The 22445-nt window shown below is 35.5% G+C and overlaps 1 protein-coding gene across 3 annotated transcripts in view; it reads right to left on the minus strand.

Moving 5' to 3' along the window:
* The window catches only part of SYT14 (synaptotagmin 14), an 87796-nt gene that overhangs the window by 44366 nt on the left and 20985 nt on the right, over positions 1–22445 (minus strand). For 2 of the 3 annotated variants that reach the window (XM_030944511.1, XM_030944509.1), the window contains exons 3-4: positions 17724–17888; positions 11090–11308 (exon numbers count right to left, since the gene is read on the minus strand). In XM_030944511.1, coding sequence (XP_030800371.1) covers positions 11090–11308; positions 17724–17888 — 384 coding nt within the window. The remainder of the gene's footprint in view (positions 1–11089; positions 11309–17723; positions 17889–22445) is intronic. The other variant, XM_030944512.1, reaches the window with a different exon arrangement.

Genomic DNA, 22445 nt, shown 5'->3' on the forward strand with positions numbered 1-22445 from the left:
AAAGTTCAGGAGTCATTATTTCTGCTACCAAACTACTGACTGAGCAGAACACAGGGATAACCAAACAACTTATTAGATTAACCATGAAAAGAAAGCCACAGAATTTTTGAGCAAAATCAAACACCATTACAAATCATATCTTCCTAGAAGATGTGAAGAAATTAGCTTGATCCCTAGAGTAAATCTTGACCAATTTAAACCAGAATAGATACAACCTCTCTTTTTTGGCCAAAAGCCACAGGGTTGGTCCTGGCCTTTTGGTTGTGAGTGTGTTTTCTGGTACAGATGTCAATGCTTTGCAGTAGCCAACAGCAATCGTGTCACCTGTTCAAATCACACACATCAGCTGTATTTGTTCGGGCTGAGCAGTTTCAAAGGAAAGAAATTCACACCTGAAGTCAGCCTCTTGAAGACATGATCCTTTTGTAGTTTCATTCTCCAAGATTTGGATTTTTCAGATACACATGCTCTTATCAGCTCTATTTTTAACCTGCTGCTCATATAGGATACTTAAAATTCTGAACATGTTTACATTATCCATCCAGCAGGCTAATGGAACTGCATACCAGACAGTCATGCATAATTCAAATCAATATCCTCAGGCTTGCAACTCTAAGTCAAAGCTGCCTTTAAATAAGCTGGGTGTGACTTTAACATGAATAAAATGTATCTAATTTTTAACCTTTATCTGACAAATTGATATATTTGCAAAGGAATGTGATAAAACTTCTTTAAAAATTAAAATAATTAGGAAATCATGATAATTGAAAATCTTTTACAAAATACTTTGAAGGACAAAATTAAGAATGGTTCAACAAGACTGAAACCAAAGGTCAAAATGGAGAGCTGGGTCAATTTTTTCAAGCAAATTGTACAAATATATACACAAAAACACATGCTGCTGAACTATGAAGTGGTGAGAGGGTGAATGCAGCAAGACTTTCTATTTACAAATTTAAAGACCAAGCTTTAATTGAATTGGGCATAGGTGACCACGCAGAAGATCTCATACCCAGTTAACCACGTCTGCTAGCTTCTCTCAAAGGACCAGAATCAGATTTTCCATAATAAAATAATTTTCCCTTTAAGGTTTCCTGTGTGATTTCATGAGACCATGATTCCTTCATAGCAGATAATCTCCAGCTGCACCAAAATGACCAGAAGCATGGCAATGACATTAGCTAAGGATCCATTTCCAGCTTGTAAATACAGCGGAGGAAAGGTAATTGCAAAAAACCAATCCCACCCCCCAAAACCCCAAAAGCTTGCCTCAAGCTAAAAGGACAGAAACCAAAAAACTACTTCAAGTTGTATAACATATCGTGCTACCCTTTCCCCAAGGAAAATATTCTAACAAATCCTAAAATTTAGGATAACTTCATAAGACAAGTGTTTCAAATAGCAAATAAGAACTCATTTTTGCAAGAAAACAAATTACAGATCTTTGCCTCCACAGAAGCTACAGACACAATTTTATATTGTTTACTCAGATACAATACAGTCTCCAATAATATACTCAAAGTAGCTATGAAAATAGTTATCCTAACAATAAAATTCATGTTATCAGATTAAAATGATAACACCGTTCAACTTGTGTAAGGGCAAAATCTTCATTAAACCATTTCAAGAGAATACTTACAAGATAGTTATAGCATGTCTATGAAACTTATACATATGCATAAGGAAAATAATCTACATTAGGTAACCAAAGAGAAAAAGAGTTCAGTTACAAAAAAACCCTAATGTATTTTTACAAAAGAGAAGGTTAAAATGTAATGTGCTCAGAATATAAATAAACAGTCCTAATGGTAACCTCTCCTTAACCTATAGGGAAAATGCACAACAAGGAGGCAAACTTTAGTTTCATACTAGAGTTAAAAATCCTCTGGTTTTGACCTTTAAAGGTAAAAAAAAATGCTCCATTTACCCACAGCTGCTATGGAGGAAGAACTGGTAAGCCATTCTTTTGTAATATTCTTACGTAAAGTTCAAGATCAGGCTGGATGGGGCCTGGATCAGGACAACCTGATCTAGTGGGTGGAATCCCTGCCCGTGGCAGGGGTTTGGAACTAGATGACCTTTAAGGTCCCTTCCAACCCAAAACATTCTATTATTCCATTTTGTGAAAACTGTTCTAGTTTTTAGTTCTCATATTTGCCTAAATTGCTCCATTGTGCTAATCAAGCAGCATGACTATTCTCAGGAGGTAAGTAGAGTACTGAGTAAAATTTCTTTTCCCAAGGTACCTAATAATGTCTACACAGAGATTTCCAGTCTACTGTTCAATCTTGTTTCTTAGTCACTCCTTCCATGGTAGAGCCATGAACCATTAGAATCAGCAAAAGCACTTGGTTCATCAAGGAAATGATCTTTACAGCTGATATAGTACTATCTGTTTTGTTTATATCACAAAACAGTTCTACATTTTATGAATGTAGAGCATCTATTTTAAATACAAACTATTTCAGTCACTATTTCAGTCTGTGAACTTTTCCAAGTTAATGATCTTATAAATTCCAGATTCAAACAGGTAAGAGAGGTATTAAAAGAGTAAGTTTACAATAAAATGGAAACTTTCCTGTTATCATTAATGTATGATTTACATCACTTCAGAGATGTCACATTGCTAAGGGTGACTTTCTTCAAAGCCTTCACATCAATGCAAGGGTATTTCTTCAAAGAATTCAAGATGCTGGCAGGAGGAACCTAATCTGACAGACTGCTTTGCTTACTTGTACACATAATGAGAAAAAGCCCATTCCCATTGGAAGACAGTTTTTCCTCCTCTTTGGAGCTGGTCTAGCAGGAAAAGGAATTTTTTCTGTGGAAAATCTTGTCATCATCCCTAACTGAGTTTTGTTACTAGCGTTTCTTCTCTCAGCAGTAGATGATATGCATACTTTAAACAGCATCTTTTTCTCCCCAGCATCTCTGCTGCTCATCACAGGGTAAACCCATGACTTCAGAATTACCCAAATTCATGCTATGAAGCACTTTCATGTGCTTCCTTTGCTTGGAAAGACTGTGCACAACTTTGATACTACCTATCTGGCTTTTAAACACACAACTCCTCTATGTAAATCCATTCTCTTCCAAACTGTGTTTCAACTCAGACATGGATCTCCTTTGCATTTCAATCCCTGTTTATGTCTTGCCTCCTCCATAAGATTCCTCAAGAAAATTCCATGAGTAATACTGAATTCCACATATACTTTCTACTCCCATCTGTGAATTCAGCCTATTCCAGGACTCAAGAATTGTAAGCATTATGCACGTCTGCTATTCATACACATAAAGAAGCTAACCTCAACATGATCATAGCCCAATTGCTTATAAGAAAAGTTCCTTTCCATTAGGAACTTCTCACAAGACAAGGAGTTATACTTTGTTGGGAAGGAAAAAAAGATATGAATTCTGTAACACTGAATAAAAGACAGAGCAAGAGTTAATCTTTAAATCACCTTAGTCTCTGCAATGCTCAGTTGAGTATATTTTGCGGAAACACGCATCGTAATTTCAAGCACTTAAGAGAACTGTCTTCCACTATTACAGAAGAACAATAGAAGTCTGTCATAATGCACTAGGAAGCTATTTTGGAACACAGAAAAATCCCACTAAATCCCAAGCAAAAACCTGGCTAAATAAAAAACACAAGAAAACCCAAACCCACAGCATCACAGTCACTAAGTAGAAAGCATTGCAAATCAGGTTAGACACGATTCTGCATGTCCTTGAATTACAAAAGTATCTTTTTTACAAAACTACCGTTAAATATTCCCTTGATATAGCAATGGATTCAACAGCCACACTCCCCAGGAGCTTCAAAATCACAAGATACCATCATTATCCGATTTTTAAGGGCTGGGAGCCAATGAAAATTTGTTTCAATTAACCAGAGGAGGCAGACACAAATGATCAGGAATCAGAACTTTGTATCATTTGCATCACTGCACTCTCCTGTACAGTACGGGAAGATTTTTAATTACTGCTAGAAAAAAAAAAATAACAGGGGTCATTGGTCCAGGAAGCTGAACCAATAAAAGAAATACTGTAATTAAAAAATCCCCCAACATCTCCAAAAAGTATGTCAATAACATGAATTGAGGTACTACCAGATAAGATAAATGAGTAGGAATATCAGGAGTATTCCCAGTTGCAACATGACTCAGCCTTCAAAATACACTCTGAAGCATTTAGAAATACTGCTGTGAAAGGGTCTTAAGACTTGTCTTAAATCTCTTCACTAAAGAACCTTTCAAAGTACCTTGAATGTACTATTTGAAGCCCTAAGCCTATCCAAAGTTGCAGAACAAAATTAGTGTTTCCATCCAATAGGTGTTACACCAGAGAAATCTCACAGGTAATCTGATAAAGACATCTAAGAAAAAAGTGGGTGGCCACCTTTTTGCTAAATACTCTTTTCACTGAATTTATTTATTTCTTTAGCACCTCTTAGAGGAAAAAGAAGATAAATAAGTATTTATGACTGAGTATTCAACTGAGCTTTCAGTCCTTCTCTGTGACTACCACTACACAATTCTTTTCCACAGCAGACATATTTTTTGCCTGTAATTCTTATTATCCGAACTTTACTGAGACCAGTTTTGGGAGAACTTCCTTATTTTGCTGAACACAATACAGCCATACAGAGGCCCTCACTCTATAATTTCAAAACAGTCAGTTTTCATTCACACTTGGCTTGAAAAGAAATCTACTTACATGCAAGGAATAATGATAGAAACTAAACTGCAAAACGTACAGTTATCATGGAATTCACTGAGTGAATTCCTCTCTCAGCCTGTCCAAAGACTTTCACCTCAGCTTGGTAAGTCTGAACAAGTAGGATCCTGCTTCACAGAATGTATTTACTAATGAAAACTCGCCAGGTTGCTTAAACAGACTGGGGAGATTCACCTCAATACCGCTTCTGAGATGCTTGTGAAAGAGCTTTTAGTGTTTACATTGGAAAGATACTATGAGGAAATCTCTATATATACTTTAAGTAATTCAGTGTGGAGACTTTTCCTGAGACATGAAAACTAACGAGAGAGAAAAAAAAAAAGGCAAAAAGCCGCATAAAGAATTAGATCCAAGAGATTCCAGAAGAACAGTCGCCTTCACGTGCAAAGATTGACACTGAAGAACAAGGCAAACATATGTCCACAGACACATCAACATAAAGTGCCGAAAGCCTAGAGAAGAATAGAAGGGGAGAAGATAAACTACAAAAATAACCATCTTCTACCTTCACAATATGGAAAAGATGGATAAAATCCAGTAGCATATGCCTGCTAGAGCAGCAGATTCTCATTTAAGAGAACTTATGTTTTCTCGCTGCCGTCTTTTAGTGCTTCCATATGTTTCAAAAAAACCTTGTGAAATGTAAGGCACTTGGGCCAATCTCAGAAATAACATGTCTTCAGCCAGGGGGCTTTACCAATTGAGAAGTTAGAAAAAGATTTTAAAACAGGCTGGAGATGGAACCTGTGGTTGTGCTGAACTGGTAAACTATAGCTAAATAAAGTATATCTAAGTACGCTAAATAAGCAAGTGAGCTTACTCCTTTTTCCTTCACAACATGACTTATTTTGCCTCAAAACGAGATCAATTCTCCTTGCTAGCTCCTAATCAGGAATTTTGCACAGCTTTTAAAGAGGTAATGCTTTAAGCACATCACAAATTAACCATGAAAAAACCCAAACTGTTTTCTTCTCCTCTTCTACCTTTCTCATCTCAGGGGATTCAGAGAATCTTGATTTCAGAAACAAAGAACTGTCAAGAGTTTTTGACATCTGCCTGCAAAACTGTGATTTCAATATATTTCAAAATATAATCAATAGGATATATTTAAATGTAATTTCAATATATCCTAACACTTCTAAGTTTCAAAACTTCAATTTTTAGGAATTTAGATGACACTTTCCTTAGAAAAAATACATTGCCTATGAAGCTTATATGGAGATACTAAAAACACAACAACTTGTCAGTATAATGCTTGACTTTTCAAAGTTGAGGAAGCAGCCACTACCGGAGACAAAGAGGCCAATTCAATATAATACTGTATGTATTTTTGAAATTCAAGTTATTAAGAAGGTATAGTCCATTTAAGATCCCAATACAGACACTAAAAATATTCCTATAATGAAAAACAAAGATTACCAATTTTAATGCCAATTTTAAAGATAAAATTTTTACACTTTCTTATCCCTTAGATTCCTATTTCAATTCATAAACTCTTTGTCAGAAGAAATATCTTATGGCACTGTTTTTCCTTGCTTTTTTTCCCCCCTTTATTTTTTATTCTTTATTTTCTGAAACAAATGTGTAAATATCACAGTCTATATTAATCCTGTCTTCCAAAATATTACAAACAGTTGGAACACATAAAGACAACACTACATAAAGACAACACTGAAATAGTAGGAAATAATATAAGAAGTAGGATACACATTATAAAAACCTAAAAGGAAGCTTTGTCAGGAAAACAGGAAAAATAGGTCACTTCAGCAAGTATTAGAAAATACAAAAATCACATTATTGGCAAAATTAAGATTTCAAATTTCAAGCTGACTCTGGAATTTTGGACCTAAGCACAGAGATTGAGCCACACATCCTGTAGTTACACAGGTTTCTTTTTTCTTAGATTAAAAACTTTTGGTCTTTTGTGCAAGAGTTGAAAATTTCAGGTGTAAACGTCTGTACCATTTTACTTTTTATGTTGATATTTCTCATCAACTTGATTTTCTATTGAATTAGGTTTTCCTTTAGTGATACTCTGGAATTAAGCCTGTCCATGAGGAGTTCACTGCAAAAGTTTCATATTTACAATGGTTTACAGTCTGTAGAAATACTTGCATCCAAGCAGAGTAGTAATTTATTTTTAATTTTGTGTATCTATATGTAAAATATGTAAAAATCTAAATGCATCAAATGTGCAATACAAATATATCAATTAGGTCAGACACTGGCCAAAAGCAGGTATTTGTGAATGAAAATTTAAACCCCTGAATCACACAGAATTACCAAAAGTGCTACTAGAACATTCCATCATGAAAATACACCAACAAAGGCTGCAGAGCACATAGCTTTCTTCATTTCAGTATTAAAAACATTATACAAAATGCCATGCGAGTTCGATACAAATATGCTGAAAAGAAAGATTAATATGGCCATCTAGAGGAGAAAAGAATGCTATGAAAACATGCAACACAATTTTTCAGGCTTCAGAATATGATGCTTTTAGAGGCATGCAGCCAGAAAAAGGATGCAATAAACTAATTACAGAATTGATAACAAGCAAACCTTAAAATAATACATTCAGACATTTTGGTGGTCTGAATGATGCAAACATATTAATATTAAACACGGTTTTAGCAAGACAAGCAAAACATACAGGGTGTATTAATAAATGTCTTATTAATAAAGACAAGATTATGTTCTTGTCTTGTTGTTAAATTTTGTGTATGCAGAGTTAAGTACACACACATCTAAACAAACGAATTTAAAAAGGCAGAAGTTCAGAGTAAACAGTTATTGGCAAAACTGTTTATTGATGCCTTTAAAAACACACAGCTCACTACTGCGAAATAGAACATGTGGGAGAGATTAGCTGCTGAAAATTCAGCAGAGAAATCCCAAATTTTCTGAAAACTAAGTATCATTTTCATTACTTTGATGGAATTCACAGAGTCATGGAATCATAGAATGGTTTGTGTTGGAAGGAGCCTTAGAGATTACCTCATTCCAACCTCTCTGCCCTGGACAGGGACACCTTCCACTAGACCAGGTTCCTCAGAAATCCATCCAACCTGGCCTGGAACACTGTTAGAGATGCAGCATCCACAGCTTTTCTGGGCAATCTGTTCCTGTGCCTTGCTACCCTCACAGAAAATAATTTTTTTCCTAATATCTAATCTAAATCTACTCTCTTTCAGCAGATCTTCCAGATCTCCTTAAAACCACTGCCCCTTGTCCTTATTCTTAATGATCAGGGGCTGCTTTACTGGCAACAAGCAGGAGGAAAACAGAGGTGAGACAAAAATTAATTCTGTCCTCTCATCACTTCACTTTAACACTATCAAGTGTTATATGCTCAACATATGGACTGATCAGTGCCTTACAAAGGAAGCACAGCCAAAATGTTCAAGACTTAGAAGTAGAAATGATAAAGCACATGTGAGAAAAAAGAAGCACACAAAGTCAAATGCACTGACAATTTTTTCTCATATTAAACAAAGTGCATAGGAACACACTGCTTGTTCCACAAAAGAGTCAATAAATGGTTCAATCATCTGTCTTTATGCTTCTTATAAAAATAATTCAATGCCCCTAAAAGCCAAGTATTTAATAAAAAAACTCAGCATTCCTGTGGCATTAAGTCTTCTACAGATTTTTTTCCAAGTTTAAGCAACAGTAAAGCTTTGAATTTTTAAAAATCACACTGAAACATCTGGAATGCTGATGCTTCCCCCTTAGAATTAGATTTTTAATGTCTTCTGTTAAGTGAACTGCTTCTCTGAACACAAATGAACAGCTTGGTAGTAATAATCTCTCCTTTATTTCTGATGGCAGGCCTTCATGAAGTTTTCACCTCTTTTCATCAAAGTTCTATGCTGGGCAGCTTTCCCTCTGTAATGATCATCACATAAGGCATACACGGTCTCTTCCTCTATTCTAAAACATTTTTATCATTGTGCAAAGATTCTTTGAAGTAATTTAGGAAGAACATAAAAAATACTAACACTAATTATTCCAGCATGCCACCTTCAGGTCACTGAGAAGTGAAAAATATTAGGTTGTTAATCTGCTACCATGCCCAAAACTTTTTTTTCATAGTATTGAACATAATTTTGTTGAGAATAATGGATTAATAAAATGAGACAAACTCCTCACTTTAATTTGCAAGCATTTTGCCGAACATACGGTGTAGAATGATTGCAGGCTGTCAAAAAAATAACACTGTTTATTCTCCATTCCTTGTAAAATGTGGGAAGAGAATACTCTCATAAGTAGCAGCAAAAGCAAAATACTGACATTATTAAAGTTTCGTGCAAGTAGAAGTATGTGGTTTAAAAAATCTAAGTTTTTAAGTTAGAATGTTGTGATAGCTTTTGTTTTAGAAGTTTTTTTTTGCTTCCAAACCCTGAATGCTCTTTCATCACAATAAATTTTAAAATGGCATTTATATTCAGCCTGCTTCCAGAATGGAGAGAGCATTGAAAAAGAATAGCACCTGGTGACAGATATATTTAGTAACAGAAGATCAACAAAAAATGAGGAGGGGGTAACAACTGTAACTTTCTGGATGCAATATTTGGACTTGCCAAAAAGGTTCTTTTGTCTTAGATTGTAATCCTGATACAGATTTCCAGACTGGAAATTATCACTCCCCAGGATAAAAATCAGTAAATATAAACTCTGATGACTTAAAAGGATGATAAAGAACACAATCATTAAAAAAAACAAATTGGATACAGGCTAGCACAATGCCTTTGAAGCTTAAATCCTATAGGGCCAAAGTAAAAGGCTCAGATGAACTCATAATTTTTCACTGAGAACTAGATGAACTAGATTGGATTAAAAAATCAGAGCAATTACAAAATTGAAAGAGGAATGTCATATAACTACGGCTATTTCAACAACTAGCCTCAGTAGTCTGCAGAGAGAGAAATACCTTATTCTAGATATCTGAAAGGAGTCTGCCTGTGTAATTCTCTTATAATTCATATCTGGTATGATTTGCTAATCATTTTTGCATCTCCTGTTAATATATGTCATCATTCTTTCCCAACAGTGACAGAAGCCATAAAACAGCCTTTCATCTTCCCACCACCAACACTGTTGAGAGATCTCAGTAGATATCAAAACCAAACATACTTTTACTATCCTTATTCCTTCTCCATCACAGTGTTCAAGGATCAGTTTTTACCACCTCACCTCACCTCAGCATCTCCTTTACTGTTTGTTGGAACTCAGACTTCCTGCCTTCCTACAATTTAACAGCAAAGAAAAGAAATGAATTTTCTGATGATCAAAAGAGAATTCTTTTACTCTGCAACTTACTTGAAATATGGTTTTCATGTCCTTCAAGTCTTAGCTTAGAATCATGAATGACCATATACTAATTTCAAATTTCAACAGCAAACAGACTTTTATATAATTTAATTATATCAAATTGTAGAAATTGTAAATTTTTTCAAGCCCTTCTGGACTGTATAGAACATTTAAGGTGAAATATCTTGTAATTACATATACCCACTTTTTATTAGAAAACATCAAACACCAAAAAACTTTTGCATTTTAGCATACTAAAGAAAGACCAAAAATACATTACTATAATATAGTACCTTTATCAGAATGTGACTTTTACCTAGCTCCAAGAAAAGCTAACTTTTCATGCTTGAAACGGGCTATGGACACAGTTCTCACACAACTACTTTCAAATACAAAAAGCATATTGACAAAATATTGAGAGCAGAATTCTCAGCCTCTACATCAAGCTGTCACCCCAACTTAAAATCAAGAAATATATACCATGTAAGAAAACATCCACTGTTTAAGTCCAACTTTTACCACCATGGAAAAATAAATTAATCCAATCTTTCTAGTAATTTCTTTGTGTCATTTCAGGAGAAGAAAAGATACAGAACACTCCAGCAATGCACAATGCAATGACCATATGCACTGTAGTCAATAACCAATTCCATTTACTTTGTTGTTAGAACAGCTTATCAATACAGAAATAACATGTCTTCTTTGTATTTATAATACCACAAATTCAATAAGAATTGCCATGTTTCCTTCCTACATCAAAACAGCTTAAATTGCCCGAAAAATGAAATGAATAATGATAAAATTAAATGAAACTTAATATAACAAGATATTGTATCATTTGTAGTATCTCTGGAAGAATGTATACAAGTGTGTGCTTTTCTTATTTTTTTTGAGCATGCACTAATAGAAGAGGTGTCTGGATATTTCTTGCAGACATTGACTATTTGCTAGCCAAGCTGCTCTCATTTTGGACTTACTTATCCAGAACACAATTCTGAAATTTGGAATAAAAGGAAGGCTTTTAAATCACTCTTACCTTCATCTATTGAGGCTTCACTACTGTATCCATCATATTCTGCAGACAGGGGACTATATTTTTGTCTGGTTTCCCATACATAGTTTTTTTGCTGTCTGCCATCCACCACTGGCAGCCTGGAACTCTGGGTTCTAGACAAGGCCTCATGATATTTACCCAGTGCTTCATCTTCACTCTCAGATGATGAACCATGCTGGTCTTTACTCATATAAGAATTGTCTGTTTGAATAAAATAAAGCAAATCGACTACAGCTCAAAATAGAATACAAGAAAATAACCATAAGAGGTTATCACTGAAGACATTTAAGCCATTTCAATTAAAATTTCTGTAATATTTTAAAAACACCTTGTTGTAATTACAAGCATTGTGATTTTGTAATTGCTGGGGGCTGTTCTCATTTTCTAGAAGGCCTGAAAGATCATTAAGCCCCAAAAAACCACACTAGCACTTATTCAACAGAAAACAGATCAATTCATGTAAGGCGGGACATAGACATTCTTAAAACCCTTCATAAAGTAGGAAAATGCTTAAAATAATTTATGTCAGGTAAATCCAACACTGCTGCAATATTACATTTGGATACCTTACGTATCAAGCAAGCAGCTCCTGATCCTACATTCCCAGCTGATTTTTGCTGTGAGCATGTAGCATAGCATAGAAATGAAACTGATTTACAAAAAGAAGCCTACAACAAAATCATCTTTAGGATAGTTATGCCAGTAGTGCTTAAACTCACAATAACAAATGGGAAAATGCTAGTGAAAGATGTTTGCATGCACAATTTTATTTAACTTACAATAAACAGTTCCTTGTTCAATAACTGAAATTAATACAGATTTTTACTGCAGACATCTGGCAACAGCAAAAATTACATGTGAAAAAAATCTGTCTAGTTAATTCTTTTATAGCAGTTCTGCAGTGCCTACTCCTGTGGCCAATGTTTTCCAACTACATCTCAAGCATGACTTCCTCCCACGAATCAAAGATTAGCTGTATTTTTATTTCTGTAAAGGGAAGATTTCCTCCTCCCTTCTTCCAAAGTTCAATTGGATTCTACCCACATTTAACATGCCTTGCAGAGGTTCTGTAGATCTCAGACTCTAATAAGCATTAAGAGTTCATGTAAGCTCAGAAGTCAGCATTACCTCCACTCTGAGAGCAAACCTATGGTATATGATTTGCCAGTGCATTTCCATTGCCAGCAGAGCTTTGAGGTGCTCATAATGCTGTTTCTCAGCTCCTGAATCTGAGAGAATGTTGTCTAACATGCTATGAAGCCACACTCAACTGCTTCTCCCCTCCCTGCTTTTATCCCCTCAGCTCCAGATCTGTGTTTCCACTCCCATTAGTATCTGTCTTCATGCCCAGTCAGTCTCACTGCTCTGGCTGAGTATTCCTGCTAAAAGAGAGATTCAGCTAATTCAAAAGTCAGCCAGTTAAAATCAAATTACCTCAATGTATGCCAGCCATCTAGATATCTTTTACAGTCAAGTGTTTGCCTCTTAGTACTATAGATGTCCGCCCTTCCTACTTTTAGGAATCACTTCCCATAGAGGTCTTTTTCTCCCTGGTACTCATACAGAGAAACCTCTGCTGCAAGTTAGGTAAGAAATCTTTTGGAAAGCTACATTTATACAAGTAGAATCCTATGCCAAGTTCCTGTCTCCCAGCCCCACACTCCAAGTTCTTGCTCCAAGCACCCACATTTGGTTTCTTATGGTGATTTCCTCTATTCTCTTTGGCTGCTCAGTCCCAATGTCTTTACTTGCACCTAACCAACTACTCATGTAACCTTGATCTTTCACCTTTAGTCTCTCCACCTTCGTATGAAGTTATCAGTTCTCTCCATAGATGCCACCATTCCTAGTTTAAATTTCAATCTACCATGTGCATCAGATCCTATTTGTTCAGGAAGTTTCTGTCCTCACATAGAATATGTTTAATCTCAATTCTTTTGTTCAAACTCCCAGAGTCCATCAGTAACCATAAGCATCAAAGGCAGGGTAAGACCTGCTCTGCTCTTCAGTCCCTACAATGAAGCATATGAGTGCAAATGGGATGGTCAGTGAATTTAACAAGCAAAGTATAAGAAGTGTTTACCATGTCTTTTCAAAAAGCAAACTTTTCAAAAATGTACAACTTTGTCAGACTTAGGTGCTTTTTCACAGAAGAACATGGGCATCTCTGACATGGGAGAAGTGCTCTCCCACATCTCAAGCACATCTTTCAATACACAAAGGTGCCACAGCATCTTTGTAAAGCTGAGGTGAAATCTACTTTTTTTTTTGCACAAATACTCAGCATGTTTTTTCCCGTAACCTATTTTTTGGAAACAGTTAAAGATTTTTAACTATAACTTAAGAAAAAACAAAAACAATAGGATCTCAGACAGAAAGAATGCCTAATTTCCTCAAAATTCTTTCAAATTTGGCACATAATTTAGGAAATTCATAATAAGATCTTGCAATGGAAATTGTTAGAAAACCTTATCTGGATGTGGGACTACCAGCTCTACACACAATGTGTACAACAACTTCTTTTACTAATTATAGGAAAAATTGTGCCTTAAAAGACTTCTAAGGAGAAACTAGATCTTTCAACTCCAGACTATTAATTCAAGTCTAGCAGATATGGTTCTTCCCATTTATGGATGGCTATAAAGCAAGTTCAATTTCAGTGATCATTTACTGAAAATATCACACCAAGCAGGATATATTCTGGCTAACACGTTCACTGCAAGAGGCTGCCCAGAAAAAGGAATCTCAAAGTGTTTTGCCATAACACAGAGTAAAATTTTGTATTTCATATAGCCCTCCAGGGGTTGAAACCTGCCACATTGAAACTTCTACAGATTCCTACAACTATAATTAAAGCAGAGCATACCAGGCCTAAAATACAGTGCCAGACATCAGTATTAGGTGCCTCCTTTAACATTACAAGAAACATATTCACAAATATGAAATCTGGTTCATTAATCAGCCCGCATAAAGAATGGAATAGCATAAAACATGGCAGCAACATGTTTGAAAGAAGAGTTGAAAGTTATGTCTCTAATAATACACTGATTTTTGTAAGCATCCAGAAGTTCTGAGTGATAGCAGGTTTTTATTTTTTCTCCAGTTCCTATCATAAAAGAATGAGAATGTATACCATTATTAGAAGTCATGAAGCAAGACCTTCAGAGGACTTAAACATCTCCTCAAAGTTTAAACATAAGCTATTCATGCAAATACTTTTTTTTTTCTTTTTTAAGTTTCAGTTTCTTGGGGAAAAGTAGCTTCCTGTACATTAAGAAAAAAAAAAACAAAAAAACCCCCTCAGTTTAATGCCTTTGCTTGCCACTTCTCATTTGATTTTTATACCTTATTTGGAAACCTGGCTAAGACAATTTATGTTCTTAGCAAAACCTTTCCTTTATTTGGCTGACACAGGTCATGAGCAATTATTAACCTATTGAAACCTACTAATTTGCTTTTTATGGACCCTAAATGGCATTTTTGAGAGAATATACTTTACAAATCTATTATTATGTAAGGAAATAGATAAGATCATAGTTAATCAAACAAACATGGAAAACACTCCTAATTCAAACTTAAAAAAACCAAACAAACAAAACCAAACCAAAACTCAACAAAGCAGATAACTGAAATTTTCTGATAAGGAAAACACACAATTGAAGGAAAAATGGGTTTCTATTAGGAAATCATTCATTTCTTTATAGAATCAGCACCTGGAAACATGGAAAAGCATGTGTTGCTTTCTAAAATTTTACTATGCAGACTGCAAAAGTATGTAAAATTGCAAGGTTTTATTTCTTCCTTACAAACTGCTATTGCAATTCCCTTATCACACTAAGACTGGATGTTGAAGACAGCACAAAAAGTATCCATAAGAACAACACACAGGTTTTCATTTAAGACTACAACTCTAAGACAAGCCTCATTCACTTCTTTCTATACTTAAAATCACTTAATTGCCATTTCTTATTGAGTTTCTCATTTCTCATTTTCTCTCGAAATCATTATATCACGTATCCCAGAAATATTCTGAAGATCGACTGTAATGTAAATGCAAAAGAAGTTATTCCTTTTACTGTCATAGCACATTTTATGCAATGCTTTTAAAAGAAACAAAATAAAAATAGCTTTCACAGAACAAGTAGTAACTTCCAGTATTAATTAATTCATAGTTTTCAGTAGAGAGCACACAAGGCAGAGAAGGCAAGAAAAACTTATAGAGAAAGAATAAAGTTAGAACATAGAAAAGGCATTTATTAATCAATTCCTTTAAGTAATACTGTGGAAAGTAATTAACTTCCAAGAAAAATCAACATAATTAGAAAATGAAGCACTGAAACAAACCTGGCCTTTCACTGACAGGAAATACTATTACTAAATGTGTAAATTAGGTGAAAAAAGCAGGAAATGTCGTAAGTTTCAGGAAAGGCTGAAGAATGCAGTTTGCTGACAGACTCCTCACCTTTTCCTGCTGTCTTCTTATTACATAGCTCTCTTTCTAATTTCTTAGAGTTTTTTCTTTTGCCCTCATTTGCAATTGTAGTTGACACATTGCCTTCATCATTTGAGATCGGTTTTCTTTTTCTGTCAAAGAAGGCTTCAGATTTCTTTTCTTTGATTTCATTAAGGCAACTGGGATGGTCATTGTGCATCTTCTTCAAGCTGGAATCTGATAATTTCTCCTTCTGTACTTCAACAAGCTTTGTTTCTAAATCTTGGGGAACATTCATACTGTGCACTTTATCAGAATCTTTAAAATCAGCTCCAGGTGACTGTGGTTTGACTTTTTTATGCTCACGATTCTTAGAATTATCTGATATTGCATATAAACAATTATCTTGCTCCTCAATAGATTGCTCCACTGTAAGTTTTTTACTTTTCAGGTTACTATCCTTCAAGAGCTTATCATTTACAAAACACTCATTTCCCCCTAATACTTCCCTTTTAAAAGGTCCTCCTACAGTCTTCAAATCCTGAGGTTCTTCTGTATCACTGAGAGGATTATTATGATCTGTGCCTCTTAAATGGCACTGGTTTTTGTTCAAGACATGGTCAGATACTCCAACTTGACTTGTACCACTTTTTACAAAATCTAACGAATTAGAATTATGAGTCTCTTTATGTTCTGCAGTGCCTCTCTTTGTTTTCATATTAATTTCCTGAGAATGAGTTAATGAGGGTGTGTGTTCCTCTCTGCCTTCCACAGGTTTCTCACTCTGTGTTTTGGATCTCTCATCTTCTGCCCGCAGGCCGTTGATCATGCTGGTTACTTGCTCTGTCACTGAGTCAGCTACAGAGTAGCCAACCTCACCAACAACACTGGCCAGGTCATCCACAGCACTGCTGAGCGTGTCCACCAGGGAAGACATCGAGGGAAGGCTCAGATTTTGCTGAAGGTTTCTAAAAAACGCCATTTGTCCAGCCTATTCAGCAACAGCCCTTAATACTGATAGGTTCTCTCTTTCACAAACTGATCACCTCTGTTTCTTCAATTTCAGAGCTATTTGCCTCTTCTATTTCAAAATTCAATATATTTACCAGGGGAAGTTGCAGCTTTTCTTTTTTCATTCAATAATCATTGCAAACAATAAGAAAAACACTAAATAAATATCTTGAAGCCACAATCAACCAGCAAAACCATAGTCTTTCATCAACTGCAGCATCAACTAGCCATAATAAAATTCATTATTTTCAAAAACAAGACAACTGTGTGAAGTGGATTTTTTTTTATTCTAACCTGTGAAGAAGAAGTTGTGAGACATTTAAATTTTCATCAGTGTCACACTAAAACAGGCTTTTAACATAACACAACACACATCGTAGAGACTTCTTCACCCCAAAATATCTGTTGTCTTTTACATAAGCTAAGATACTTTGGAATATCAAGACTTGTTTTGTAGCAAAAAAGAAAGTTAATATGACAGACAATTTCTGGGGAGAACATTTTTTTTGCTTCCTAGAAAATTGAAAATAAAAATTCAGCTCCATCTTTTAGAGAGGTAGAGGGGAAGAAGGCCTCTTCGATTTCACATTCTGTTTTCTGGTGCCTGGCTCTTTCTCTCTAGTCAACTAACAAAGCCTGTTCAATTTTCACAGTACAAAAGTAGAAAGAAGCTGTTTTACCAACCCTCAGTATCTTTTTCAAGGTCTAATTTCTTTCATTACACATGATCCTTAAAGACCTTGTTGTACTAAAAAATATTCAATAATGTGTTAGTCAGATGGAAGATATCACTAAAATTATTCTTTAAAATTATTTTCTGTGTGAATAAAAGCAAGACTTTCTCCAAAAGTATGGCAAAGGATTGTAACAGGCTGAGTGAAAATTCAATAATCCCATTCACAAATTTACCTGAAAAGATTTAATTATACAAAATTATGGAATGTTTAAAATAAGTTCAAGAGTATTCTCGGAATGCCAGAGAAGTAGCTCCCCATGAGTAAATGCAAACTCTTTGGTTATATAGCTGTTGAATTTCTGTGGCTTGTGGATACAAGGGTTTGCTCCTTTCAAGTACTGCAGTCGCAGGAAAAGCCAACATTGTTGTGTTGCTACATCCTTGTAAAATGCGCACTCTTATAATTGAGTTTAGTACACTGTATGTCAGATACTTACAAAGTTTATCTTGTGAATTCTTTCTTGTAGTGTATCCTGAATCAAGATCTGGGAAACCACTGACATTTTCAATACACATCTTCTTATTAATATATAGGAAAAGTAGCAGCATGAGAATAATGAACACCCCAACTGCAGACAGGAATCCAATTGCTTCCGGAGATACTAAAAGAAACAGAAAGAAATAACTTTTTAAAAACTTTGTAAAGGTTTTCAAAGTTGTAATATTACCAGAATTGATCATTAATAAATACCTCAAAAGATGCAAACATATATGCCAGATATAATTAAAGCCCCATCATTTAAATCTGAGTTAATGCTTAATCACCTTTTCAAAGAACAGAATGCATGTGGTCCTAATCTGAGAGGGACTAATGCTGTGAGCAAGAGGTTCTGATGGAGGACTGGACAGTCTCTGCAGAAGAATGGGGAGATTATCAGAAGCTGCCAAAACCAATGACTTCTGATGGAACGCCTGAGACAGGACCGGAAAGGAGCTAAGAGCTCCCCATCTCCTGGAGGTTTGGCTGCCTCTGCTCAGGGCCAGCTTTGAGACAGTGCTATTGAGGAGGGACTGAGCCTTTGTCCACCTTGGCATGTTCAGCACTTGGCTCCTCTTCCCTCAGGGACCAGCTGGCTCACCCAGCCCTCTGGCAAGCAGGATATTAATGAGCAAAAAACAGAGAGAAAAACCATGTATGGTCACTTGCATATGAACCAAGAAAGAGCTAATAGAAATAGAGATAAACCACACTTAAAACCAGGTAGGGGAAAAAAAGGCCAAAGTAGACTGACATGCCTTAGAGAATATGTAAGATAAAGAATATGTAATTGCTATTAAGCAGATGACTGCAAGGCAGTATTGGGGATCTTTGAAAGGTGTAGCATCTTTGACATCCACCAGTATCTAACAACATCAATTACACCATTTAAGACTAAGATTGTCAAGGAGCAGGTTTTAGAAATATGAAATCTGCAAATGGATGTGGCAAACTGAAGCAATGGGAAAGAGTATTTAAAAGGCAGCTTGTTTATTTGAAAGGAGAGTGGGCAGGGAAAGGGATGCAGAAGAGCAGCAACCCAAGAATCTAGAAATGTGAGAAATAAGTAACAACTTATAAATGCAGTTCAAGACCAAGAGAGGCCAGGTCTTTTGAAAGGAGTGCAGATGCCCACAGACTCTAGTGAAGCTGAGCTGCTTCATTAATAAAGGCTGCCAGGATCTCACAGGGAAGGCCCGTAGGAAACCCAGCAGGCACTCCGCAAGCTCTATATCCAAAAAACTTGAAGCAAAAAGTTAAAATAGTGACAGGATTGCAAATCTATTATGAAGTAGGGTGGGAGGCTAAAGTGAAGGGTTATAAAACTGTAACTTACTGGCATTTGGGTGCAATTTATAGGCAAAATTGTAATAGAACTCTATCTACACGCAATTAACAACCATGTAAAGCATTACAGAGCTGTGATTCCTAGTGATATGTAACAGATTAATTAAACTGTTAACTGATTTATTACTAGTGTACTGATAATTAAGAAACATTACTTCTCAAACCTGCATTCTGAACAGGAACAGTAACACCTAAGAGTGGATTTAATGGCCACAACACACAGACAACACATACTTCAGAGCTGAACACAACTGTATTAATCTGGATGAAAACTGGGATTTCATATATCACTTTTCTTCCTCCTGACTTTGCAAGACTACATTCAGCTTTATAAATCCCATTCTTGAGGGTTGATATTTTTTTATTTAATAGAGATTTATGAAGCTTTATCAGATTTACAAATTCTGTTTGCCAAGATCTTGGCACTTCACTTTAGTACTATAATGTTGCATGGTAACATCTTTCACTATTTAAAAAGGAGTGGAATTAAAGAACACACTCAGCATTCAGAGATGCAATACAAAAGGACAAGATGCAAGAGTCTGAAATAACTACAAGAAGAGTTCCAATTGGAGATGAGGCGGGAAAAATCCAGAATGAGAGGAGTTTATCACTGGAACAGATTGCCTAGATCAGTTATAGAATCCAACTTCAATGTTATCCCTGCTTTGAGCAGGGGACTGAACTGTAAATTACTTTCCCAGCAGCCTTCCAAATGAAATCATTCCCTGATTCGACATATGCCCTTTGTAAATCTGGGCTCATGCATCTATGTAAAAGTACTGACTGAGAAACACATGCAGTTCCACAACCTCCTCAGTTCGTTTTGCAGGATGACAGGGAACATTTGTGTCTGTGGTGCTGCTCTTAAATTATTATACAGGTGTCTTTTAAATCTGACAAAGAAAGAAAGATCCAAGGAAATGTGCCTTCCACCATGAAAAAAAATTGGACAGATTTGCACTTCTGTTTTGAGCTGGACATCCAGACCTATTTAAAACTGGCAATTATTTTTGCTTCACTTCTTATCTCTAACCAGAAGAGATCATGTAACATTTTGCCTAAACCACCCCTGAAAATTTTCCCATGAAAAGGAACTTGCCAACAACTTCAAATGAGACATCCTGCTGCATCAAGAGGGGTAACAAGGTGAGAAAAGTGGATTTTTATTCTGGAACAGAGAAAGTCAGCTAATTTTTTCTTAATTAATATTTTAATTATAATGAACTTTGGCGTGTGTCAGGCATTCATTTATTGTTTTTCAGGTGTCTATTTACCATTTTTCATGGAATCTTCCCACACATGGGAATACTCTGAGTTTTGACAAAAGCCTCAGTTCATATATATTATTTTTTTACCTCAAAGCTTAACAGATGAAATCTCCCCAAGTTCTGCTGGCAGTGGGCATGCTCCCACCCTTCCAAGACTGCATATGGATAACTGAGAATATCTGAGGCTATTGAAACAACAGCCAGTTTCCTCTGAATTATTGATCCTGACCCAAATGAAACCAGGGACTGGGCCCAGAATAGAAAACCTTCATTTTCAGTAAGTTCCAGCTATAACATCTATCAAACACAGAGGCAGTGGCAGAAAAGGCAGCAAGAGGGGACTGCAAATCACAGGGACCAGCAGAAGTGAAAGAGCAGTAGAAGGTGGCACAGGTTAATGATGTTCAGGGAGGAAATCAGCGTGAGATACGAAGAAGGTGTGACACCAATTTGGGGTACATGGAACAAGCCAGAAAGTGAAGAGAAGGCAAAAAAGAAGAAAGATCAGAAGGCAGATAAAGATCATGGGACCTTTGAATGAACTATGAGAATGACTGCTTTACTAGTGGAGCAGGCTGTCCTGAGCAACTTTATCCGAATTCAGTGTCCACACTGCTTTGAGCAGGAGATTTAACCGAATTCCAGTCGTGGAATGATTCTCAACAAAGGGCAGTGACAGCCTCCTTTAAATAGGATATATTAACTGTACAGCATTTTCAGGGAAAAACACTATCACATATGTCACATCTGATCTTTTCAAGCTGTAGGTTTAAATTGCATTTTTAAAATTTTTACTTATGTTTATGTAGCTCAGCAATCATCTGCCTTGATCCATCAAAATATGTGTTTAAGGAAGTTAACCACAACCTAAAAGGAACTGAAAGCTGAATACTTTGGGGTTTTTTCCTCCAGTACTTGCTGGACACTAAGTAGTTAAAAAGGCACTGTCTGAAAGCCTTATAGTTCTCTATGGAAACACAGTATCTGATGACATTTTTCTGGATGAAAAAGAAACATTGGCTGATACCTTACAAAAAGAATGAAACTTTAGCTGCAACAAAACTAATTAATTATTTATGTAATTCAGTGTGAACATAGGACTTGAAAATTATATTTCTGTATCAATTTGCACTCATGTAAAGAGTCTTAGAATACTTGTTCACAGATTAGGTAAATTATCAAGCTGAAATCCTGTAAAGTATTACCATTATAAAGCCGGGGGAAAAAATGTACTTCAATTTTCCACATGAAATGTGCACAGATTCCCATCTATGTATTCAGGTTTTACACATCACATTAATCCTTCAGTTAGTTCCTCACAGCTTAAGTATCAAGCAGGTATATTTTGTAGACAGAAAAATTTTAAAAGTTCTTTTTACATAAAAAATACATTTATGCCACCCAAATTATTTTGATTCAAAACATATTGTAATAAATTCTGAGTTGTCTGGAAATTAACTGCACCATGAAAAGCATTTAAAAACTCTCAGAGGTTCCCATTGGTTTCTTCTACTATCAGACACCAGTAGAAAGGCAGTCTTTTCTCAAAGTCATCCTTTAAATTCAAAGGTCCTACTTTTATAAACTTCATCATTATTTTTGGTTCTTAAGAAAAACACCAATGAAATTCTGAATTTATGTCTGAAACTCATTATAATATAAGGCAGTTTTAGAAATACTAAAAGAACAAATATCTTTCTACAAAGCTACCAAGACTAATTGAATTGCTGGCTATGGAAGTGGCATAGAAAGTCATAATCATTACAGAAGTATTACCTTAACATCACTTTAACTCCATTTTGTTGTTATCATCACTAGAATCAGAAGTATTAGTACACAGAAACTTACCATCTCTTCATCTTAAATATCAAATTAGCACCTCTTTGTCAAATAATAACTTCTTTGTTATGACATAATGTTTCATTTCAAAAAGTTGTTTCAAACTCTTCAGAAAATGACATGTCAAATATATACCATCAAAACAACAAAATTCCTCAGGCATTTTAAAAAGATGAAATGTTTTTAATATTAAATTTAAAAGTATTTAATATTTTAGTATGTAC

The sequence above is a fragment of the Camarhynchus parvulus genome, chromosome 3, assembly GCF_901933205.1.
Source record: "Camarhynchus parvulus chromosome 3, STF_HiC, whole genome shotgun sequence".
Taxonomy (NCBI): domain Eukaryota; kingdom Metazoa; phylum Chordata; class Aves; order Passeriformes; family Thraupidae; genus Camarhynchus; species Camarhynchus parvulus.